This window comes from Aspergillus lentulus, assembly GCF_001445615.1.
Source record: "Aspergillus lentulus DNA, contig: Alt04, strain: IFM 54703, whole genome shotgun sequence".
NCBI classification, from domain to species: Eukaryota; Fungi; Ascomycota; class Eurotiomycetes; order Eurotiales; family Aspergillaceae; genus Aspergillus; species Aspergillus lentulus.
The window spans coordinates 3,243,812-3,265,229 of record NW_028322122.1 but is presented as its reverse complement, the minus strand read 5'-3'; the positions used below and the strand labels follow the sequence as shown (position 1 = coordinate 3,265,229).

General features: G+C 38.1%; 3 protein-coding genes and 1 non-coding gene across 4 annotated transcripts; 2 read left to right on the top strand and 2 right to left on the bottom strand.

Annotated features, from left to right (window-relative positions):
- Positions 1–225: 225 nt before the first annotated feature.
- ALT_2345 (ceramidase) lies at positions 226–1,468 on the bottom strand (the record flags this gene model as incomplete). Its single annotated transcript, XM_089599316.1, has 7 exons — positions 226–388; positions 469–586; positions 649–930; positions 999–1,142; positions 1,210–1,270; positions 1,350–1,362; positions 1,416–1,468. 7 exons carry the CDS (start codon positions 1,466–1,468, stop codon positions 226–228), a joined length of 834 nt encoding a protein of 277 aa, XP_089456462.1.
- A 492-nt stretch (positions 1,469–1,960) lies between these two features.
- Positions 1,961–2,076, top strand: ALT_r020. The gene has a single exon (XR_004500611.1). It is a non-coding gene; the product is annotated as an 8S ribosomal RNA (ribosomal RNA).
- Positions 2,077–3,902: 1,826 nt separating this feature from the next.
- ALT_2344 (pisatin demethylase) lies at positions 3,903–5,743 on the top strand (the record flags this gene model as incomplete). The annotated part of the gene is made up of 9 exons (XM_089599315.1): positions 3,903–3,956; positions 4,005–4,134; positions 4,193–4,238; positions 4,303–4,422; positions 4,493–4,556; positions 4,614–5,052; positions 5,120–5,250; positions 5,303–5,437; positions 5,522–5,743. 9 exons carry the CDS (start codon positions 3,903–3,905, stop codon positions 5,741–5,743), a joined length of 1,341 nt encoding a protein of 446 aa, XP_089456461.1.
- A 1,011-nt stretch (positions 5,744–6,754) lies between these two features.
- On the bottom strand, positions 6,755–7,887 carry ALT_2343 (NmrA/HSCARG family protein; the record flags this gene model as incomplete). Its single annotated transcript, XM_033563966.2, has 4 exons — positions 6,755–7,341; positions 7,405–7,456; positions 7,511–7,648; positions 7,708–7,887. The coding sequence occupies 4 exons, from the start codon at positions 7,885–7,887 to the stop codon at positions 6,755–6,757; spliced, it is 957 nt and encodes a 318-aa protein (XP_033419857.2).
- Between the last annotated feature and the right edge of the window lie 13,531 nt (positions 7,888–21,418).

Below are 21,418 nucleotides of genomic sequence, written 5' to 3'. Positions count from 1 at the left end.
AAGAAGCGGCCACTCCGGCAGCTAATATGAAATTATCTCTAAGCAAGGGATTATTGTATCTTGCGTAATCTGCTTACTTTGAGTATCATGTATCATATTTCGGATTTCTATCTTGAGCAGGTATGCATTCGAAGGTCGCGTCACAGTTTGCGACGAACTTACAACCTTCGATTTGAGAGAGTTCTACGGGGCTAACAGCGCGACTCTTCCACCAAACGTCTATGGTCAATTCAATTTCTTGGTCCCTTGTGCTCCCCCTATAAATCTGGCCACATCGGCAATCGGCCAAGCAAGCTGATCCGTTGGATCCCCGTGAACTTCACCCGAAGTGACCATGTCTACAACCTCCACTGCGATATAGCCACCAATTGCGGTGAAGACATGCCACCTGGATTGATTTCTCGAATCAGCATCTCATGTTCCTAGATCTAGAATCCCATGGAGAAAGGATATTAGGAAGCAACCTACCATCCATGCAGTTCGAACACGAACGCCAAGGGCAAGCCGACCGAGTGTCTGATGTGAATCAGTGGATTGCAAGCGAACTCGTCAATCAGCCAGACCAAGTAGCCAAAGATAAAGCTACCTGAGCTCATTGTCAGTTCCATTAATCGGGGGTGGTTCCGATGGAGGCGGAAGAAAACATACCGACGCCAAAGAGGCCGATGTTCCGAAGCTTCTTCCGGGTGAAAGGATCCGGGACCCGCTGGGAGACCAGTTTGATTGACCGTGTCGCGATCAAAAGGACGCCCAACCCGAAGGTCACGGCATGGAGAAGGAACTCGTTCATGACCATGTGGACCACCATCACAACAGTGAACTCAGTGAGGAGGAGGATGCCGATGAGTCTGGTGTGCTGCGGGCTAGTCTGGATAGTAAAGATCCGGTACAGAAGAGGCGTGACAAGTAGATGCATTGACAGTTCATCCGCTGGAAAATAGACAGAATTCTGCGTAAGCTTAATTGCGGTGGCAGTGATGTCAGGCAGGGGTGCATACACATTTGGGTGTGATATTTCAGGGTCATATGGTATCCGGCCGAGCAGGCGCCCACGCCCATCAGACCAAAGTAGGGGATTGTGCGGCTGAGGGTGGCATGTTGCTTTTGGTAGAGTTTCACCAGACCGTAAACTCCGTAGAGGACTTGGCGAGGTTATTAGTGGGCTATGAGACAAATGTTACGGAATCCCCGGATGCGTCTCAAACATACCGAATATCAAGCTGCTGAATGTGTTTATAAATTCGGCAATGTACCGGGTTATTACATAGTCCTATATTTGGGAACAGGTCAAGAGTTAGTGTTTGGAAGAGGATTTAATGAAGACAGACGCGGGATTGCTCCGGGCGTACCTCTTCACAAAAGCTAAAGCGTGTCAGTCCAGAAAATGCAGGAATTCGATAGCGATAGATACATACTTGAGATAGGATGTCTGGGGGCCCCAAAATGGGCCAACTGCGGAGGAATCCATCGGATTGAAGGATCTGACAGATTTAAGGAATGAATCAAGGCAAGTTGTTTGGGAAAACATCTTAACATCCTACGGATAATAGATGAGGGGACACGTGCACGCTAGTTGGTTCTGCCATTGCACATCAAGTATCTATTTTAGTAATAACTGTGTTGCCAGATAACTACATGCATGTTATACACCCACTAATTAATTTGTAAGAAATTGCATATGTAGCTACCCACTGGTTCATAACGCTGTACTTCCCAGATTTCTTCAGGTGCTACAGCAGACGCACCGGCTGAAAATTTGTCGCACCCTAACAAGTTGAGGAGAGGAAGAATGACAGGGGAAAAATAAAATAAAAATTAGAAAATCGCGTTATTGGAATACCGAGTTTACCAAGTTCAAGCAGAAGGATGACGATCCCGTGCAGTGACATACATTTAAATACGCAAACAATCCTTGCTTTACACACTATATCTTCCAAATACTAACTCCATCCTATCACATACGACCATAGGGTGTGGAAAACAGGGCTTCCCGTCCGCTCAGCCGTACTTAAGCCACACGCCGGCCGGTTAGTAGTTGGGTGGGTGACCACCAGCGAATCCCGGCTGTTGTATGTTTTTGCTCACCTATTTGTTTTTATTTTTTATTTTAATCACATTTTCTAGGCCATTGCTATGATAATAAGGTGGGTTATATAAGATTTATCTTCCCTATACACACTATATAGCTAATTATAGTGATATAGTCTTAAAACCTAGTTACCTAGATACCAGAGCAAGAGATACTTAGAAGTTAAGAGAAATTTTATATTCTATATTTTAGCTGCAGAGTGCAGGTATTGCAGATAAGGTATTTAGGGGTATCTATATAGCTAATAAGTTACCAGATAAAAGACCACTAAAAGGGAGAGAGTTATAGATAGAGTTGCATTCGGTCCGAGTTCAGGCGAGTTCAAAACCAGTTGGAACCGAACCGCTGCGATTTCGAGTCCAAATCTTAGAAATTGGAACCAAACCTGATCTGTTCTGATTTGGTTCGAGTTTCACTGCAAAATCCGCCACTAGGCCTAGGTAGGCCTAGCTAGGCCTATACTAACTAACCATGGTTAGATTTGGTTTGATTTTAGGCGAGTTGAACTGCTATCATTCGGTGAATTTTTGCTGTTTTGAAATTTTGAATGATTATTAACTGCCATACTATCTACCATACTATTATTATACCTATAGAAAATTAATATTTTTATATAAAATAAATAGTATTTATCATCTTAATAATCTATATCTAAAATATCAATTTAATATCTATAGGTTTGAATGGATGGTGGTTGAAATCATTATTAAATTATAGTGATTATCGAAGGTTGATGTGCATATATATATAAATCATTACTTTCATACCAACCTATGACAGAAATGATTATTCTCTTATATCCCAGCAACTACTAAATATTTTGAATTAATATTTATATATTTAGATAGCCTAGATCTAGGGCTATCTAGTGATATCAAAATTATTAGATATATCTTAGAAATTAGTGATTTCTATCTAAAACAGTGAGGGTTGGTTAGTCGAATCTGATAAAACCTTAAAAATCGAAACCGATGGTTTAACCCGAACTCGAATCAGTTTCACCCTACCTAAACCAAAACCGAAGCAATTCCCTAGGCTAGGAACCGAACCCTCACTGCTGTGAGTTTAGTGAGGGTCAGATTTGATTTTAGTGGTTTGGTTATGCAACTCTAATCTATTCTATATTAGAAAAAGAATTAGTAGTACTAAAAGAATATATTAATAAGTAGCTATAACTTAGGAAGATATAATTATTATCCTTACAGAATCTAGTTATTTACCTGGATTATGATATATGGATGGTAGCTTAACTTATTTTACTTAATAGCTTTGAGGACCTTGGCCCAGTATCCACCAGCCATGAAGGAGGCTGTTTTAGCACCACTATGGGCAAAATTAGTGTCAATTGTCTATTTCAAATTTCATTTCAAGAGGCCAAATTTCAGGAATTTCGAAATTTTGAAATTTCATTTTCACATCGTGATTCGCGATACTGCATGCAAACTAATGTGTAGGCACGCCAACCCAAGGTCTTGCATTAAATGAGAACCAGCCCCCTCCAATAATTGTCACCTGAATCCCCACTACACTACTAGATACTAGAGGCCCACGGTCCTCGAAAGATAGGCATTTACAAGGGCTCGCATATTCTTAACCCCGAATGCCCGCTTTCTAACATGTATCTCGGTAACTAACGAATACATGAGAATTCATTGTCCCGCTTCGAACCCAGAGATTAATCCGACTCCGGACTCTCCGCATCTAGTTTGATATATAATATCCTCATGTAGATAGGACACAGTCCCAAGAATCCAAGAAATAGAGATCACATTTCTCACGCAGAAGCTGTGGTTTCAAAGACAGCCCTACCATCATGTCGTCATACACTTTCCTTGCGAGCGACTTTCCTCGGGGTACCCTACTCTTCGTGAGTAGCGGGATAATTTTAGGACTGCTGGTAATAAGTGTGATGTAGACCTTCTTCTTCTCACCATTACGTGCTATCCCAGGTCCTTGGCTGGCAAGGACCACCCGGTTGTGGGAATTAGTCATGGTCAGCAAGGGTAAATTCAACCAGAGGGCCATTCACCTACATAAGAAATATGGTAAGCTTGAACATCCAGCTCACGCCGGACGATATGCCCCTTTCTCTTTACGGTTTAGATACTGATATCCCCCTGGGTCCTGTCGTTCGGACCGCACCGAATAAGTATGAGTTCAACACGCTCAAGTCGGTTAAAATCATTTACTCAATGACTAAGACTTTTCCCAAGTCGCTACGAGGCATTCTCTGAGCCCCATAACCAGACACTTTTCAGCTTTAGGGATACGAAGGCGCATGCCAAGTCTCGTCGGTCTATGGCCTCTCTCTACTCCATGACAACGCTGATATCGTATGAATACGCTGTAGATCATCAGAATACAGTTCTCCGTGAGGAGATGCTTAAGTTCGCAAATAAAAAGACCCATGTTTCCTTGCCCCAGTTTCTCCAGTTCTATGCCTTTTGACGTTATTAGCGAGATTACGGTATGTCTTTTTAGTTTATGCCGTGGTCAGGATATGTGACACATATCGTCATCGCAGTCAGCTACTGATGTGAAGTTTCTGCCTAGTTTGGGGTCATTCTCCCTAATGCACTTGACATCAGACTCTCCGTATTTTTTCCTTATTGACATGCTTGACAAGTCGTTCTCTACGTCGTCTAAGTTTGGCCTTCTGCCTGAGCTATGGCCTTCTATTCTCAAGCGTCTCCGGTTCTTTAACAAGCCCTCGCCCGTTAACCTGCTGAATTTTTCTGAGGGCTATTTGGCGAAATACTGTGAAGAATCTCGTGCTATTAAGGGCAATACGAACGACGAGCCGCTTGTCGCCAAAATTATTGGCCTTAAAGGCAAAGACAAGATGACTAGACGGGATGCTATAGGTGTCTGCTCGAATAACATCGCTGCTGGTTCCGACACAACCGCCATTACTTTGAGCTCGGCCTTGTATCACATATACAAGGATCCAAAAATCCTTCAGCGTTTGAGAGAAGAGTTGGACACAATGGAGAACAACGGCAAGATCTCTAACCCGGTCACTTTCCACAGGCCCAAAATATGCCATATCTCTAAGCGGTGGTAAAGGAAGCCCTGCGAGTGCATCCCGCTGTCGGGTGCCACTTGTCCGAGTTGTTCCTGAAGGTGGAGCGGAAATCAACGGTTACTTCGTCCCAGAAGGGGTAAGGTTATTATGTTCTCCGTCATGCTCGGGCTAATAACGAGGGAGCGCAGACAGAGGTTGGTGTCAACGCTTGGGCATTGAACTACAACGAAGTCGTCTATGGCCATGATGCCCACGTATTCCGACCCGAGAGGTGGTTCGCGTCAACCCCGGGAACAGCATCTAGCGCAGTAAGCCTCCTTGCGGTAAGTCATCAAGTATTTTGGCTGTACAGGGCGCAATGTAGGTCGGCAGGAATAAACGAGCAATTCACTGATCTTACGATATAGTTTGGCGGGGGTGCTTGGACCTGTATTGGCAAAAACATCAGCCTATTGGAGATGTACAAAGTTCTCCCCCAGATTGTGCATGAGTTTAATATCGAGATTTCTGAGGATACAATGCCCTGGAGTACAGAGTGCAACTGGTTTGTGAAACAGAAGTATCTCATATCGGTCAAGCTGAGGGAGAGGGGCTTGTCAAATGATCACTACCGAAAACCTATGGTCTAGAGTTTGGAGGTCTAAGTACAATGGATGCCATTGATTGAAGACTTGACCCGAGCACATCTCGGAACTTCAGCAGGCGCACTTCCGAATCAAATCGTTGCAGACAGATTGAAACGACGAAATGAGAATTCAATAGATAGTGGCATAAATGAAAAGTGGGGGCGAAAACAAACAACTTCATCGGTGACGTCACACAGCCAAAATGGTAAAGGAGAGTATACTCTGGCCGGGCTCATTCATCACTAAGAAACGGCTGACTCAGCGACTACCCACTCTTCACGTTGTTGTATAATAAACAGGGTAAACTCAGAATGCCTAGGTTGTAACACGCTAATACTAGCCTCTTAGGCTGCAAGACGCTCTCAACAGCGATCCCCAGGATAGTTCTTCAATCAACTTGTTCAATTGGTTCCGTTAGCACTAGTATATACATATCTTAATCTTTAATTTCCTATGTGTACTGTATTTGTATACCCTGCATTTCCTTTGTTGAGGTGTCAGCAGTCGTCAATGACGCTGAGGCCTTTTAGATAATAGTTCATCCCTGAGACGCACTAGCCTCACACGGTATAGTGGATCTTCGGGAAGTGTGTATAGCACACTTCTGCTCAGGGGTTATTTCAGACAGTATCTTCAATCACTCAGTTGCTGGCTTATGCTATCGCTCCTCCTAGATCCTATCCCTCATCCCAACATCCCTTGCCTTATGCATATATCCAGGGCAAGAGGTCAGGGTCACCCCACGAGCCCCATAGAACAGTCTCTTGGTGGGCTAACAAGCACCTTAAAACTATCGGCGAGCAACCCCGCATAGTGCCTAGCATGTATTTAGAGCGAGCTACATTACAAGACGCATCATCATCACGCCATCATCTTTAGGACCCTAGATCAAGCTACGGCTCCACAGGATATCACCGGAGCTAGATCATCTAGCAGATGTCCTACATTTCGGTTCAAGGACTAGTCTCAACCTCTTCTCTGTTGATAATATAATAGCACTATTCTCCACGTCCTCTATTTGAGATCCTTGAAAGCCTCGTTCTTCTTTAGGAAATCCACCCACGCGGTCGGTTTGTCCTCCAGCACCGCAAGACTCTCGTCCAACGGCTCAAAACCAAAGTATCCGCCCTCACTAACAAGGCGCATCATCTCTAAGATCGCTTCCGCTGCCCAGTCCGGCAACCCCATCGAGTCTTTAACCCCCTGGAGGAACATTTCATGCGGCAGACTGAAGAAGCTGGCTGTCTTGCCAGCCTCTGGGAAGGCCTGCTTAAACCCGTCGACTACTTCCTTGGGAGTCGTATACTTCGTAGCACCGAGTATCCGCTTCCCCAGCAGCTGGTCTCGCTTTCGTACAATTGCCTTGACCCAGATTCCCGTGTTCTGAACGTCAAACAAGGGAATAGGTGCAGTTTCAGGCATCGGGAGTGCAAATACCCAGGCGTTTGCAGGTGGGGTCTGTCTAAAACCACCACTAACAACAGACTGCATATACATCCCCGGTAGGAAGAACGTGGCCGGAATGCCAACTTGTCTAGCATATTCCTCAATCTCAGCCTTGCCGTCAAACTGATAGACGTGGGCAAGTTTCCCATGCGTCACTGGAGGTTCTCTCGCGTTAGCCGGCTTTTATATAAGCCAGATGATTACTTGCGGATCCTTACGCTTCTTAACATTGGGCAGAGAGCTCCAGACGAAGTGAGAGACAGCAGATTCCTACTATGGCATTAGAGCACTTTCCTCACAGAATGGTAGTAGTAGGGAAACAACCTTCGCAGCATCAACAAGGTTCCGACCCTGTTGGATTTCAGTATCAATGCTCATGATCTCCCAGTAGTTGGTGACAGCAAATGCTGCAGTGGCTCCAGTAAACGCCTTCACAACCGAGGCTTTGTCATTCAAGTCAGCCTTCCTAGTTGGTCAGTAAGTGCAGAGATGTCCACATATCCGCCATCGAGAACACTTACAGCAACCACGTCCACACCCCGTTCCTTCAACTTCTTCGCCTTGTCTTTAGATGGATCTCGAGTCACTGCGCGAACTGTCCACTCTTGGTTCAGGGAAGGGTCATTGAGGAAGACATCAACAACGCTACCCCCTTGGGCGCCAGTGGCTCCGATAACAGCAATGATTTTCTTGCCCGACATTTTCGAGAGTTTGATGCTACTTAGTAGTAACGGCACAATAGAGCTGGTGATGAGATAGCTGTTCTGAAGAACTTGTTAGAAGACTGAAGTTCTAGGCGTATCCATTCATGCTGAAAGACCTGTTCTTATAGTTGAGTTCGTGAGTCCTCCGCACGACATTCACAGAAAGTTACCTGCCTGCCCCCTATCCCAAAACGGTGTGCCGCTGAATTTGGGTTTCAGTTTTAGGCCTATCCGCGAATTACAAATCAAGCTGACAAGAGAAAGCAAAATGACAAATCATGACCAATCTGATGATCTGTCACGGCGGTAGTTGAATCATAGCTATTTATGTGTTAGGATTCTCCCTCTTCCCTTTCTGGTTTAGCGCCGCGACGTATAAGCTTTTATATCAGAAATTAGCCATCCAATAGGAACGCAGTGTGCTTCCCGACTTTCATATTAGTTATGGTAGTGCCATTACGTAAGGACGGAACTCGGAGGCGAATATGCCGAGGACGGCATATCAGAGTCACCGAGTCGCCGCTGACAAACTATGCTGTGCGACTGAAGAGGTAGGCGCTTTGTAGGAAAATACGGAGTATGCGAACGAGGCTTTTCACATCTGAAAAATCGGCCCAAAACGCGACGTCGGGGTACGACTAAGCAGTACGTCGGTTGTCGATGGATTAGAAGTAAGTATACGTTTAGTTGAATACGGATTTGCATGATACGCGAACTTTTTGAGATTATGGAGCCTTCAAAAAGATTAATAGTGTGCCAGTGTGGAAAGTGATGTAGTTTATGCAGCTGCCATAATGTGACCTGCTGGCAAATCCTGCCAGGATTCTCCCCCGTCCTTTGCGTTAGCATCCCGCCGTAGTCAACTATATAAGTTAACTAGGGGTAGGTTAGAAAAGCCATGAGGAACATAGTGCGCCTTCCAACTCTCACAATTACAGTACACGCCCATCTTGGAGCTCCAACAATCCGTAAACCGCCCATTTCGACGACATCCAACACCCAGTTCGCAGGAACGGAATTTAGACAATTCCAACTCACATTACGACTCGCCGTCCCTCCCGCTGCTACCGCTACTGCAAGAATAAGGTGCGTTATTTTGAGCTATCCGATGATTTTTTGATGTGCGGAGGCTCGGTTGTGGAGAACAGGCACAGGAGGCAAAACCCATCGCGATCATTAACGAGAGCGCCGGGGAGGTTTTGCATGCATGGAAACATTTGTTTCTGGAACTTGACTTGATTACTGGAATATTTTCGAGCTTCTCAAAATTTAAGAATCATGAAACTCTGGATGGTTTAGCAAAGATTAGTTCAATGACATCCTAGCCTTCACCTCTAGCCGTACCCCAAATCGCGCTTCAACCGTGGTGTTCCCAACCCTAAGATCCGCATCTTCAATTTAGGCCGTAAGAAGGCCAGTGTTAACGACTTCCCCACCTGTGTGCATATGGTCTCCAACGAATATGAGCAGCTATCATCCAAGGCCCTCGAGGCTGCCTGTATTTGTGCTAACAAGTACACTCTCCCCTGCCTCCTCCCTTCTGCTCTTCATTTAATTGCTTAACTACAACCATCAAGATTATTAACGCCCTTCCATTTCAGGCCTCAGACTCCAACCTTCCACATTTAGGTACCTTGTGAAGGTAGCCAGTAAGGAAGGTTTCCACATGCATATACATATTCACCCCTTTCATGTCATCCGTATCAACAAAATGCTGTCATGCGCCGGTGCCAATCATCTGCAGACAGGTATGTATAGTGCCTTCAGTAAGCCCCAGGGTACTGTTGCCTGTATAGATATTAGCCAAATCATTCTGTCCATCCGCACCCAAGACGCCCACCGTGCCACCGCCATTAACGCTCTCCAACATGCTATGTACAAGTTCCCCAGCCGCTAAAAGATCATTATCTCCAAGAATTAGGGCTTCACCCCCTGTCCACTATAAGGAGTACATCCAGCTACACCAGAAGGGGAATCTAAAGCAGGATAGTGCCCACAATCAGTTCCTGCATGGCTATGGTCTGATCAAGAAGAATATGCACCACTTCCCCAACGCGTACAAGAGCCTGCTTCAGGCATAAGTGGAGGTAGATTGGGTTTGGTTCAGATATGAATTCAAGAACAAAAAGTTCTGAAGTCTGGATACTACTCCTAAAGCATCCCTCTTCCCTTCCTGCCCATTTTAAATTTCCATTTCTCCAACCTACCCAGCCTGGTACCTTCCAGTCCCGTGCGAATGGAGTTTATTCCATTAGGTTTAAAGTCATCTTCACTATTCCATAGCAGATATACCGTCATACCAGAACCAGAAGGGCCTTTAACTGCATATACACAATCCAATACCCTGAAACACCTCCACTGAACTCCAACAAGCCAAGTCCACTTAGGTAGGATGACTGACTAGTATCTGCCAACCACGTACCTGCAGCATATCTTTATCCCAGATTAGCCTAGATTTAGGCCCCATTAGCTGAATCCTGAGAGCACAAGATCGCAAAACACAGACCTCCAGCCACTCCCACTATAAACTCATGCTGCGTCAATCAATTGGGTTCAATATCACGTCGCAGCACCATTCGAGTAGCTTGAAAGATATATTAAGTTTACAGGCTTGGTGGGATTGCTAGCTGAATGTTGACCAGTGGCCTACTTTGTGCCACAAGGAAGAAGACCTCTGTTTACGGAAGTCGCAGGCACACATTCGGAAAGACGGGTAGTTATATACTGGAAGACCTCAGAACTCAAGCATCAGTAACAGGGGATGAAATGAACAAGCCTGCGATAGCCCGCTTTCCAGTCCGTAGCCATTTTCAGTATCAGCTCATTGAAAATTTAACCGTAATAGTGTTGTCGACTACATAAAATATACATTACATGTAAGTAGGAGTTAAAAACTTTGACTTCGCTTGCCAAGGAGTGCTCATAATAAAATCCATTGGGCTGTCCCGCTTTTTAAAACTCTATTCTAGGCTTGCCCTCTCTTTCCTTTATCTTTCAGCCAGGCGTTAAACCTAGTTGATCTGTTGATCCGACTAGCACCGTGTGGGACAGTTAATACCATTTTAGGGCTGGTGTGATTGTGAACTGGGGTTGCATTGACGCTAATACAACGAATCATTTCTACCTTGGCAGGGATATTGGGCATATATTATAAGGCTATTCAGGGGGATGATTGGGGGGACTAGGGACAAAAGCCATGGAAGAAACGATCCAGATTATTTTTTTCTGACAGCACAAAAGGGCCCTAATGAAGAACGAGAGTCGTGCCATAGAAACTGCAACAAGTAACTGCCAACATATACTAGGGATGAAAGGTGAAGAGGCACTGACGAGAGAGAAACGCGCGTGGAAATAGCCTTTCTACATGGAAATCGCTCTCTGTTATGGGTGCACCTGTCGCAGTCGGGTTTCCTGGGGGACGCGTGCTGATGCACGCTGTATGCCCTGAAACGACATGGCACGTGGCAATAGTGGAAAAAAATGTAGAAAGTCGTGGCAATGTTAAGCAGTACGTGTATAGGGATTATTGATTATGAAAACAAGGACAGACGAATCAGAGGGAAAGACCCCAGGCAGCGAGTGTTCTTTCCTGTAGATTGTGCAACCTCTTCATCTCCACAAGTAGATCTGGGTCCGGTGAGAAGCGAAGATCGTCAGTTGTGATCTTTTGGAGTAAATAGAGGCCTCGAAAGGATCGCAGTCTGGAAAGCTGAATGTAAAGTGAGCAGTATTTCCCATGAGGATCTTGCCCTCAGCGGGCTGAAATATTTTTTAGATCAGGATTACGGCAGAAAGAGATGAATCTTGCACTTTATAATCAGTGAGGCAAAAAACTGGGCAGATTAGTATTTGCATCCTTCTCACTGAAAAATTTTAACAGAGATAATGCTCGATAGGAAATATGGGCATTATGGACGTTGGAAGTTGATCAAAATTAGCAGCCAATGGTCTATCTGCTTTGAATAGAACGGATGCAGGTGGTCTAATGCAGAAGATGTTAAGGTCATCTATATCAAAGAGTTAAGCTGCAGGAATTAGCTAGGTATGAGGTTTGAAGGTGGAGTGAAGACTTTCCAGCTTGATTAAGAAGAACATCTACTATGGTGCCTGTAGCACCATTTACTTGGCCGAGTGGGGTGCAGGTGTTTGTAAGAAGAACGGATGGCATATCTTGGGTATAGAAAAGAAGGCTGGGAAATGGAATCTGGGCGTTGTGATTAGGTTAGAGAAGCAACTCATGAGCTTGCAGTCGAAAGGATTTGTAGGACCAGTTGACTTGGTTCTTGAGTGAACAGCAGTGAATAGGTGGAATTTCTGAGTCCTTTTTGGAGCAAAATGCTTGATACAGATGCAATTAACTGGATGCTGAAGGGCGTTTAATTTAACTATGACAGTAACACTTCTGAAACAGGGTTTGTAAGTGAGCGGATGGCTCTGGAGTTAAGGTGTGTAGTGTCTTCTTCAGTTAGTGTTGCACGTCTTATGCGCGTCAGGAAGTCACAAAATGAGGGACCCTCCAACTGTCTCACTTGCTCATCTAGAATGATGATGTTTTTGGAGGAAATTGAAAGAAATCACCCATGAGAATCACAATCGGAGGGCCACCAAAAAGGTTAGGAGAGGATCTGGGGAGTGATCGAGCAACTTTGCTTTGGTCAATAATAATACTTAACATTTTGAGATTAATGATACTCATTTTGTTAATGACCAGGATAGCCTTTCATGCCCAGAGTTCTCTAATGTGGGTGCTGACTGCTGCTTTATAGGAAAGATTGATACCCAGGGTAGTGTGATATGTATTCCCACCCAAGTGTCTGCAGCAGCACCTAGGATGATCTCATGTTTTCGACCAAGAAAATCTAGGGGTCGTTTCAAGGGCGAGGTATTTGTGTTTTACCTGTGCCACCTTCGCCCGTTATGCAAAGAAGGAGTTGCTTAGTGAAGAGTCATACGGATGATCAATCCACGCAAGAATCTCAGATAGTAACTTATGCATCATAATCATTTGCTTTGAATTCAGCGCAATATTCTCACTGGCTAATGAGATTAGAGAGTCAGGAGTTGGATTGTCTCTAAGTTGAGTACGTTGTGTTGGCCCTGTTGGGGTTCTATTTAAGATGATGTTATTGGTCAGTATAGGTTGGAGCACGCCATCTCCATCATCTAGACTGAAGTCTTGGAGTTGCACAGACGATCTATTGGCTTGAAGTGGAGAGTCATCCTGAAAGGGCATTTTATAGCTGGTGAGGTGATCTTTCCAATCGCGGGGGGTTGTGTAGGAAAAAATTCTTAAACCCGAGGCTTGATGAGATTGGAAGGATTGTATATCCTTTGGAACCAAGTTTACTTGAGGAGAATTGGGCGTTCAGCAGAAGCCAGCCAATATTAGGGGGCGCTTTGCAGTGATGAAATATCGCGGCTCCAGATCTTGGTAACAGTGTAGTAGGGGGCAATCAAAGACTCGACAGTGAACCTCTCATTGTCAGGAATGAAATTATATCATCGCCATCCTGGTCATTTTCAGATCCAAGATCGGCCTGATCTAGATGATCAACATAATCTAAGTTTTATATACATAGAGCTGTCACATCCTTTATACTGTGGCTGTATGCTATTTAATATGCAGTTTATCTCTGTATCCTAATAGGGCCTTTCTAATATGCACTGCAATACCTGTACCACAATGCCATATTTACATAAGAGTGTTCTAGCTCAAAGAGATATTATAGGCTTTAAGATCAGGCACCAGCAGCGCAAATACAGGGCTATACTAGGCTTATTTTAGTATTTTTTCAGACAGAGGAAAGGTTGTGGCTATGTGCTAGTAGCAGAATACTTAGTATATAATATATTATTTATTCCTCTAACTAAAACACCTGATTTAGGCCTAGGTAGGTCATGCCTGCCCTAAGTGCTATAAGTGCTCTAGATAGGTAATATATTCTTGTCACACCCTGGGATCCGTCTCTGCTGTTCTCTGCTAGTCAACTACTTTGGGAACGGGGTGATATAGTCCCTGGACTATATCTGATACCTACCTAAGGCCTACTAACCAGGTAGCCTTGATGATGCAATAATATAATAATCTAGATAGGATCAAGGATAATCCAAAGGTAATATAAGAATAATAATAGTAGAGATAGAAGCAAGGCCTATTAAGTATATATACTTAATAGTAAAGAGTAACTAATAAATCAGACTAGTGATCTTATACTTAAGTAAATAATTTATATTAAATATAAGGAACTAAACTAAGAGTGCTAGATATAGTATAAATAAGTATCCTTATATATCCAGAGTTCCTCTAGTTGGTATGGTTAGTAGATGGTAGGATAGTATATTAGTAGATATCCATAATACTAATATATTAGCTATATTATATACCCATCTACTATATCATGTAATTCGCGTGATTGCAGTAAAGATATTTAGTAAGTAACTACTAAACTATTTTTCTATAGAAACCTATCTAGATTAAGCATTCCTCTAGATCACACCCTAATCACTCTAGGATTAACTAGTAATTATTAATCCTTAGGTTTCTGCCTGTTATATCCACCTTATACTAGTATAGCTATATTAGTGCTATAACATTACCTCCCCCTCTCCTAGTATTTCATCCTTAAAACTTAATTTAAAAGGCGGCGCTTTCCCAGGTAGGTATATTCTTATTTCTTTAACTATGCTTACTTATTATGCTAAAGTATTATACTAACTCTATTCCTAAAGGTATTCCTACTCCTAAACTCCCTTATAAGTGTGATTAAGTTACTGGTTATATCTATTAAGCTAAGTATATTATTAATAATAGTTTCATCCCTTCTTTTCCCTGTGATTCTTGTGTGTTATATAGTAAGGTTTATATAATAGATTAAACTTATAAATATTTAAAGTGTGCTTTGTGTACCTGCTAGGGTTATACTTATAAGAAGGACTTCTATATTATAAAAGAATAGAATATCCTAAAGAGTGCTAAGAAGAAGATCACTTCTAAACTTTCTATAATTAATAATAAATTAGAGCTTCTTTATCCTAAGCTTTAACAGTTGCAAGAGTATTTAGAAAAGATTTAAAAGAAGTTAATAGAAAAATAATAGAAGGTTACTGAGTCCTTAGCTTATTATTTACAACTTTAAAAGTAATAAAAGTTTCTTAAAGAATATGGTTTTAAAATATTAGAATATAATACTAAATTATTGTGGATCCTAGATAAAAAGAAGTCTTCTAAGTAGCCTAATCCTACAGCTAAAATTAAACAGCTAGCTGCAACTTCTAAGAATCCTAATTTTAATTAGATAATAATAGAGATTAATCAGATGCCCCCCTCCTTCTAAGAGAACTTTAATTTCCCTTTAAACAGTACTATTAAATAAGTTAGTAGTAGCCTATTAGGTTCTTAATAGGCTCCTATATATTTTCTAAGGTATTATAACCTTTCTACTTTATAAGGTAGTATAGTTTTCTGCTAACTTACTTATAGTTTAAGATTTTCTTAACTTTATACTCTTATTTAGTGTTATTATTAATTTCTATATTTTTAGTAATTTTTACTTTCTTTAGTGCTGGTTCTAATAATAAGATATAAAATACTAGATAAATTTTTAATATACTTTTTAGTAGTTATAGTTTATAGTTAACTAGTCCTAATTTTTCTTTAATAATAAATAGTCTAATTTTCTAGTGGTCTAGCTTCTGACTTAATTATTTTATTTTAATATTTTAATAGAGTAGGTAAACTTTCTCCCCCCTTTTTAGTTCTAGAGCACTCCTGTACTTCTTATTATAGTAAATTACTATTTTAAGGTTTATAAATTTAATATCCCTTAAAAGTTAAGTCCTTAAATAATTAATAGTATCCACTAAATCTATAGCTTCTTCTGCTGTAGGTACTTTATTCTATAGTTTACTAATTAATATAGGGTTATATCTATAGTTAGTAAAGAAAGGTATTTCCTCTATTATTAAGTGAATGGCATTATTATATATAAACTATACTATTAGTAGGTAAACTACCTAATTATCTTACTAGTAATTTATATAGTATTATAAGTACTGCTTAACTATTTAGTTAGTTTATTCTATTTATCTATTAGCTTGCAGATAATATATAGTTATAAGTCTTTACTTAATTCCTATTAAGTCTATTAATAATTACTAAAATTTTAATATAAATAGTTTATCTCTATCTAATATAATATACTGCAGTATTCTATAATTAATAATTATATGCCCTATAAGTAGGCTTGCTAACTATAATACTATTATTATTATCATTATTAGAATTAAATAGATGAATTTTATAAGTCTATTAGTAACTATTATTAGGTAATTATACCCTTTTAACTCTAGTAATAGTCTAATAAAGTTAATAGTAATCCATTCCTATAGTTTTTTTAGTGTCTCTGGTAATTATATCTTACTGTATAGCTAGTGCCTAGCAGGCTTATCTTAGATATAAGTCTTATATTAGTAAATATATCCCTGTACCTTCCTTCTTATATTTAAAAAGTAATAATTCCTTAAAATAGCTTTAGCTATTTTTTTAGTTCCTATATAACTATATATTGGGTTGTTATGGTGCCTAGTAATAATCTTACTTCTTATATACTTAGGTATATAGATGAGTCCTTGTAGGTATATCAACCCTTACTTATTAGTAGTTATATATTTATTTTCTGCTAAATTCTTAAGCATTTCCTAAATAATTTTATCTTTTTTTATTACTTTGATAATTTTCTAAATAAGTAGGTCCTCTTGCAGCTTAATAGTTGCTATAAGAGTGTAGTAGTTATATATTAATAACCTATCCTCTTACTATTTTAAGATTACTAGCTTAATAGTTTTCCCTTAAAGTTTATAATCTAGCTATTAGCTAAGTATATTAGCTTATCTATTCTTCATTCCCTTACAGTAGATAATTTTAAAGTTAAATTATAAGAGTGTCTTAGCCCATCTAGCTTATCTTCTTATTAATTCTTTTATAGTTATAAAGAATATAAGGTTCTTATAATCTATTTTTATAATAATAGTGTGTTTTACTCCTTCTAGATAGACTCTCTAAACTTTAAAAGCTACTACTATAGCTAGTAGTTCTTTATTATAGATATTATAGTTAAGTTCTACTTAGATCAACTTTCTTAAGTGAAATATAACTAGTTATAGTCTTCTATTATCTCCTAGTTAAGTTATTCTTATTCTAATTATATAATCTAATACATTAGTTTCTATTATTATTTCCTTATCTAGGTTATATTATACTAGAATTAGTGTACTAGTAATTTATTACTTAATTTCTTTAAAGACTTTATTATATCCTTTATTCTATCTAAACTCTTTTTCCTTCTTAAGTAGTATAAAAAGTAAATATATAACTTTAGTATAGCCTCTAATAAATTATTAATAGTAATTAATAAGTCTAATAAACTATTGAATATATTTGACATTTTCTGGCTGTGGCTATTTAAGAATTATATTTACTTTATTTTAGTCTATATAGATTCCTTTAGTGGATATCTAATGTCCTAAGAACTTAGTCTCTTAGATGTGGAATTTATACTTTTTTAATTTTAGTTTAATTTTTACCCCCTGGAGTTCTTATAGTACCTTAGAGATATACTTAATATATTCCTCTAGTATTATTAAGAAGATTAAGATATTATCTAAGTAGACTATTATAAAGAGATATAGGTATTTGCATAGTACCTCTTTAATAAACCTTTCAAAAGATGCTAGTGCATTAGTGAGCCTAAATAGCATAACTAGATATTTATAGTAGCTAAATTTTATTCTAAATACTATTTTCCATTCTTTGCCTTTTGTGATGTGAATATAATTATATATATTAGTAATATCTAGCTTTGTGAACCATTTAGCTCCTTAAATTTAATCTTAGATTTCATAGATTAATAGAAGTGGATAGTGATCCTTAATTATAATTATATTTAATAGTCTATAGTCTATATATAGTTATAGGCTTCCATCCTTTTTCTATATAAATAATACTCTGTGCCCTGCTGGTGAGTTTAATAGTTATATCTTTCCTACCTAGAGTTATTTATTAATATATTCCTTAAGTGCTTGAAGCTCTTTTTCTAATATCTAGTATATCTTCTTATATATTAGTGTTATTCCTTCCTTAAGAGGAATTTTGTGGTCATGTTTACTATATTCTAGTAGGATATACTATTTAGGTTATTTAAACAAATTTTTAAATTTTGAATATTCCTAGGGTAGAACTAGTTCTAGTTTTAATTTATTCCCTAATTAGTTATTCCTAGATTTAGTATTCCTAGGACTAATCTCCTTAGGATCACCCTGGTCCTAATTTATTATTACTAAGAATAAGTAGGGTTCTGGGATAAAAGTATTCCTAGGAATACTATTCCTAGGATTACTTTTCCTTAGATTATTTATTCCAGGTTCTGGTCCCTAGATATCCTCTCTATTACTTTCTGGTATTATAATATTAGCATAATTACTGTCTTGCTCTGGTGCCTATTCTAGTAGTTCTATTATTATAATCCTCTGCAATAGTTTTATTACTATTAGTACTACTATTATCTTCTAGCTAGTTACTACTCTTTTTAGTTTACCCTTTAACTATTTAGCATTATTATTCTTCCCTTTTATATTAATATACTATAAGGCCTTAGTTTCCCCTTAACTCCAGTCCTGTTATGGGCATTTATATTTAAACTAGATTTAATTTATATTCTAGTTAATTACTAGGTTATAATCCCTAAGCTATAGAATCCCTAACACTATATTATACTATCCTATTAGTATAATATCAAAGTTTAGATATTTAATATATCCTAATATAACTATTAGAACTGGTCCTAACTTAGTTATAATTATAAGAGTCCCTAAATTCTCTCTATTCAGACCTATAATTAGTTTAGGTACTACTTTTATTTTCCCTAGCAGTCCTAGTTTCTTTATAAATTCTGGGTATATATAATTTCTAGTTACCTCTAAATTAACTATTACCCTAGCTAGTTAATTAAGGATGTATACATCTAGCTTTAGATGCTTAATATATTATACCTTTATTACTATAAGGTATTAGGTCTCCCATCATAGTATCCTAATATTTTATAGTAGTATAGGGAAATATCCTCCCTCTAGCTTCCTATTATAATATATAATACATTACTCTTTAAAGCATGCTATCTAGTATATTAGATTATATTCTAGATATCTTCTATATCCTTTATAAGAGTATTTAAGCTTCCAGTATAGATAAGTATTATTCTATTTCATAATTTCTAGTATTTCTAGCCAAAATTCCACTATATACTTATTATCATGGTGGATGCTATAATTATTACTATAGTATATAATCTAGGATATGCTTTTATATCTAGAATATACTTAAAAGTATTAATATAGGTACTAGTTATAATTATATAACCTATAGACTAGTCTTAGTAGTTTCTTTTATAAAACTTCTTAAAGTTCTATATAATACTCTTAATTCCATTTCCTATATTTTTAATAATATACTATATGTCAACTGCAGTGGGTTATATATTATTCCTAAGGTTTAACCTAAGTCTAATATCCTAAGTTTTGATATATACATCCTTTTACTCCTTGCTTAACCTTTTTAAGGATTCTTTTATTTAGTTAGTATACTTCTAGTTCTACTAACTACTTTCTATCTAGCTATTATAGCTATATAGTGTATTAATCTGCTTCATTATTATTTTATAAGGATTATTTATAGGGTGTTTTAGGAATCTTATAAGGCTGCTTCTTATTAGGATTAAGGCCTACCTACTAAGTTCTATACTCTTTATTAAGTAGATTAATAGGTTAGTTAATAGTAGCCTAATCTATTACAGGAAAATCCTCTTGATCTAGCTCTTCCTAGTTAGTTTTCTTTTTATTAGAACTAATAGTCTAATATATTTTACTAGTAAGTATTATTCATTATTAAATAAGTCCTCCTAATATTATATTTTCCTAGTTAATAAGACTGTCTGCATTGCTGTTTAGTAATTTCTGATTAGTAGCTATAAGAATATTTAAGTCTTTAGCAGGCTAATCATTATTTATACTTTTATAGTTAGTAGAGGCTTCTTTTTTAAGCTTAACTTTAATTTCTTTATTACTTAAACTTATATATTCCTAGTATAGTTTTTTAAGTTATTTATTAATTTTAATAATTCCTGTAGTGTTATAACCCTCTCTACTAGTTATAGTACTAAGTTCTTTTATTATATATAGCTGCTTTTTTCTATTCTATTTACCCTTCTAGGGTTGCTACTTATAGGTATTTAATATATATCCTAGCTTCCTGTACTAGAAGTATAACTTTTCTTTTCTCCACTATTCTCTCTCCTTATTAGAGAGTGCTATTTATTAAGTTGCATCTAACTCTATTAGTCTTAGCCTATAAGGATCTATATATCCTTAGCTCTATGGCTAAGCTAGCCTCCTATTATTTAGTTAATAGTTTATAATATATCTATTACTAAAGCTATTCCAGTTGCTTTATTCCTGTCTGTGTATATAGAAGTCTTATAGTTTATTATTAATCTTAACTACCTATATAATTATTTTATTAAGCTTATCTAGTTACTCTATCTAGATTAACTTCTCCTAGATTTCTAGCTTTAAGCCCTCTTTAAATTATATAATATTTATATCCTTGTCCTAGTTTAGGTAGAATATAATCTATTAGAATTTTAATATATATTCCCCTATAGATCTTATTTACTTAAGTTACTATAACTATCGCTCAGCATTCCTTTCTTTATTAATATTACTAAAAGTATCCTCTAATTACTTCTTAAAAGTATTATAGCTAGTGAATATTTTATTAGTCTTAGGGGCTTAATTATCCTCTTTATATTCTTAGTAATCCCTAATAAACAGTTTAAACTAATTAAATACTAGTCTAGTTAGATAGGTTACTATAAGTAAGACCCTTTCTACCTTAGTGGTGAGTCTTTCCCTATTTATATAGATATATATATCTAGCTATATAAGGAATGCTTATAGCTTAGACCTATTTCCATTAAATAATTTAGGTAGTCTAACTTTAATAGACTTAGCTACTAGTTAACCTTCTAGTTATTAGATATACTCCTAGAGCTGCTCAACCATGCCCCTTAGTTCTTCTATTAAAGACTATGGCTATTATATAGCAGGCACCTAACTAATATTTAAGCTAGTAGGGGTTTATAGCACATTCCCTGCTATAGTATTTAATATTAAGAGTTAATTAAACTTCCTAAAGTAATTTATACTATATAGCATTTAATTTATTATACCCTGGGATCTATCTCTGCTATTCTCTGCTAGTTAACTACTTTAGGAATAGGGTAATATAGTCCCTAGACTATATCTAATACCTACCTAAGGCCTACTAACTAGGTAGCCTTGATGATGCAATAATATAATAATCTAAATAGGATCAAGGATAATCTAAAGGTAATATAAGAATAATAATAGTAGAGATAGAAGCAAGGCCTATTAAGTATATATACTTAATAGTAAAGAGTAACTAATAAATTAGACT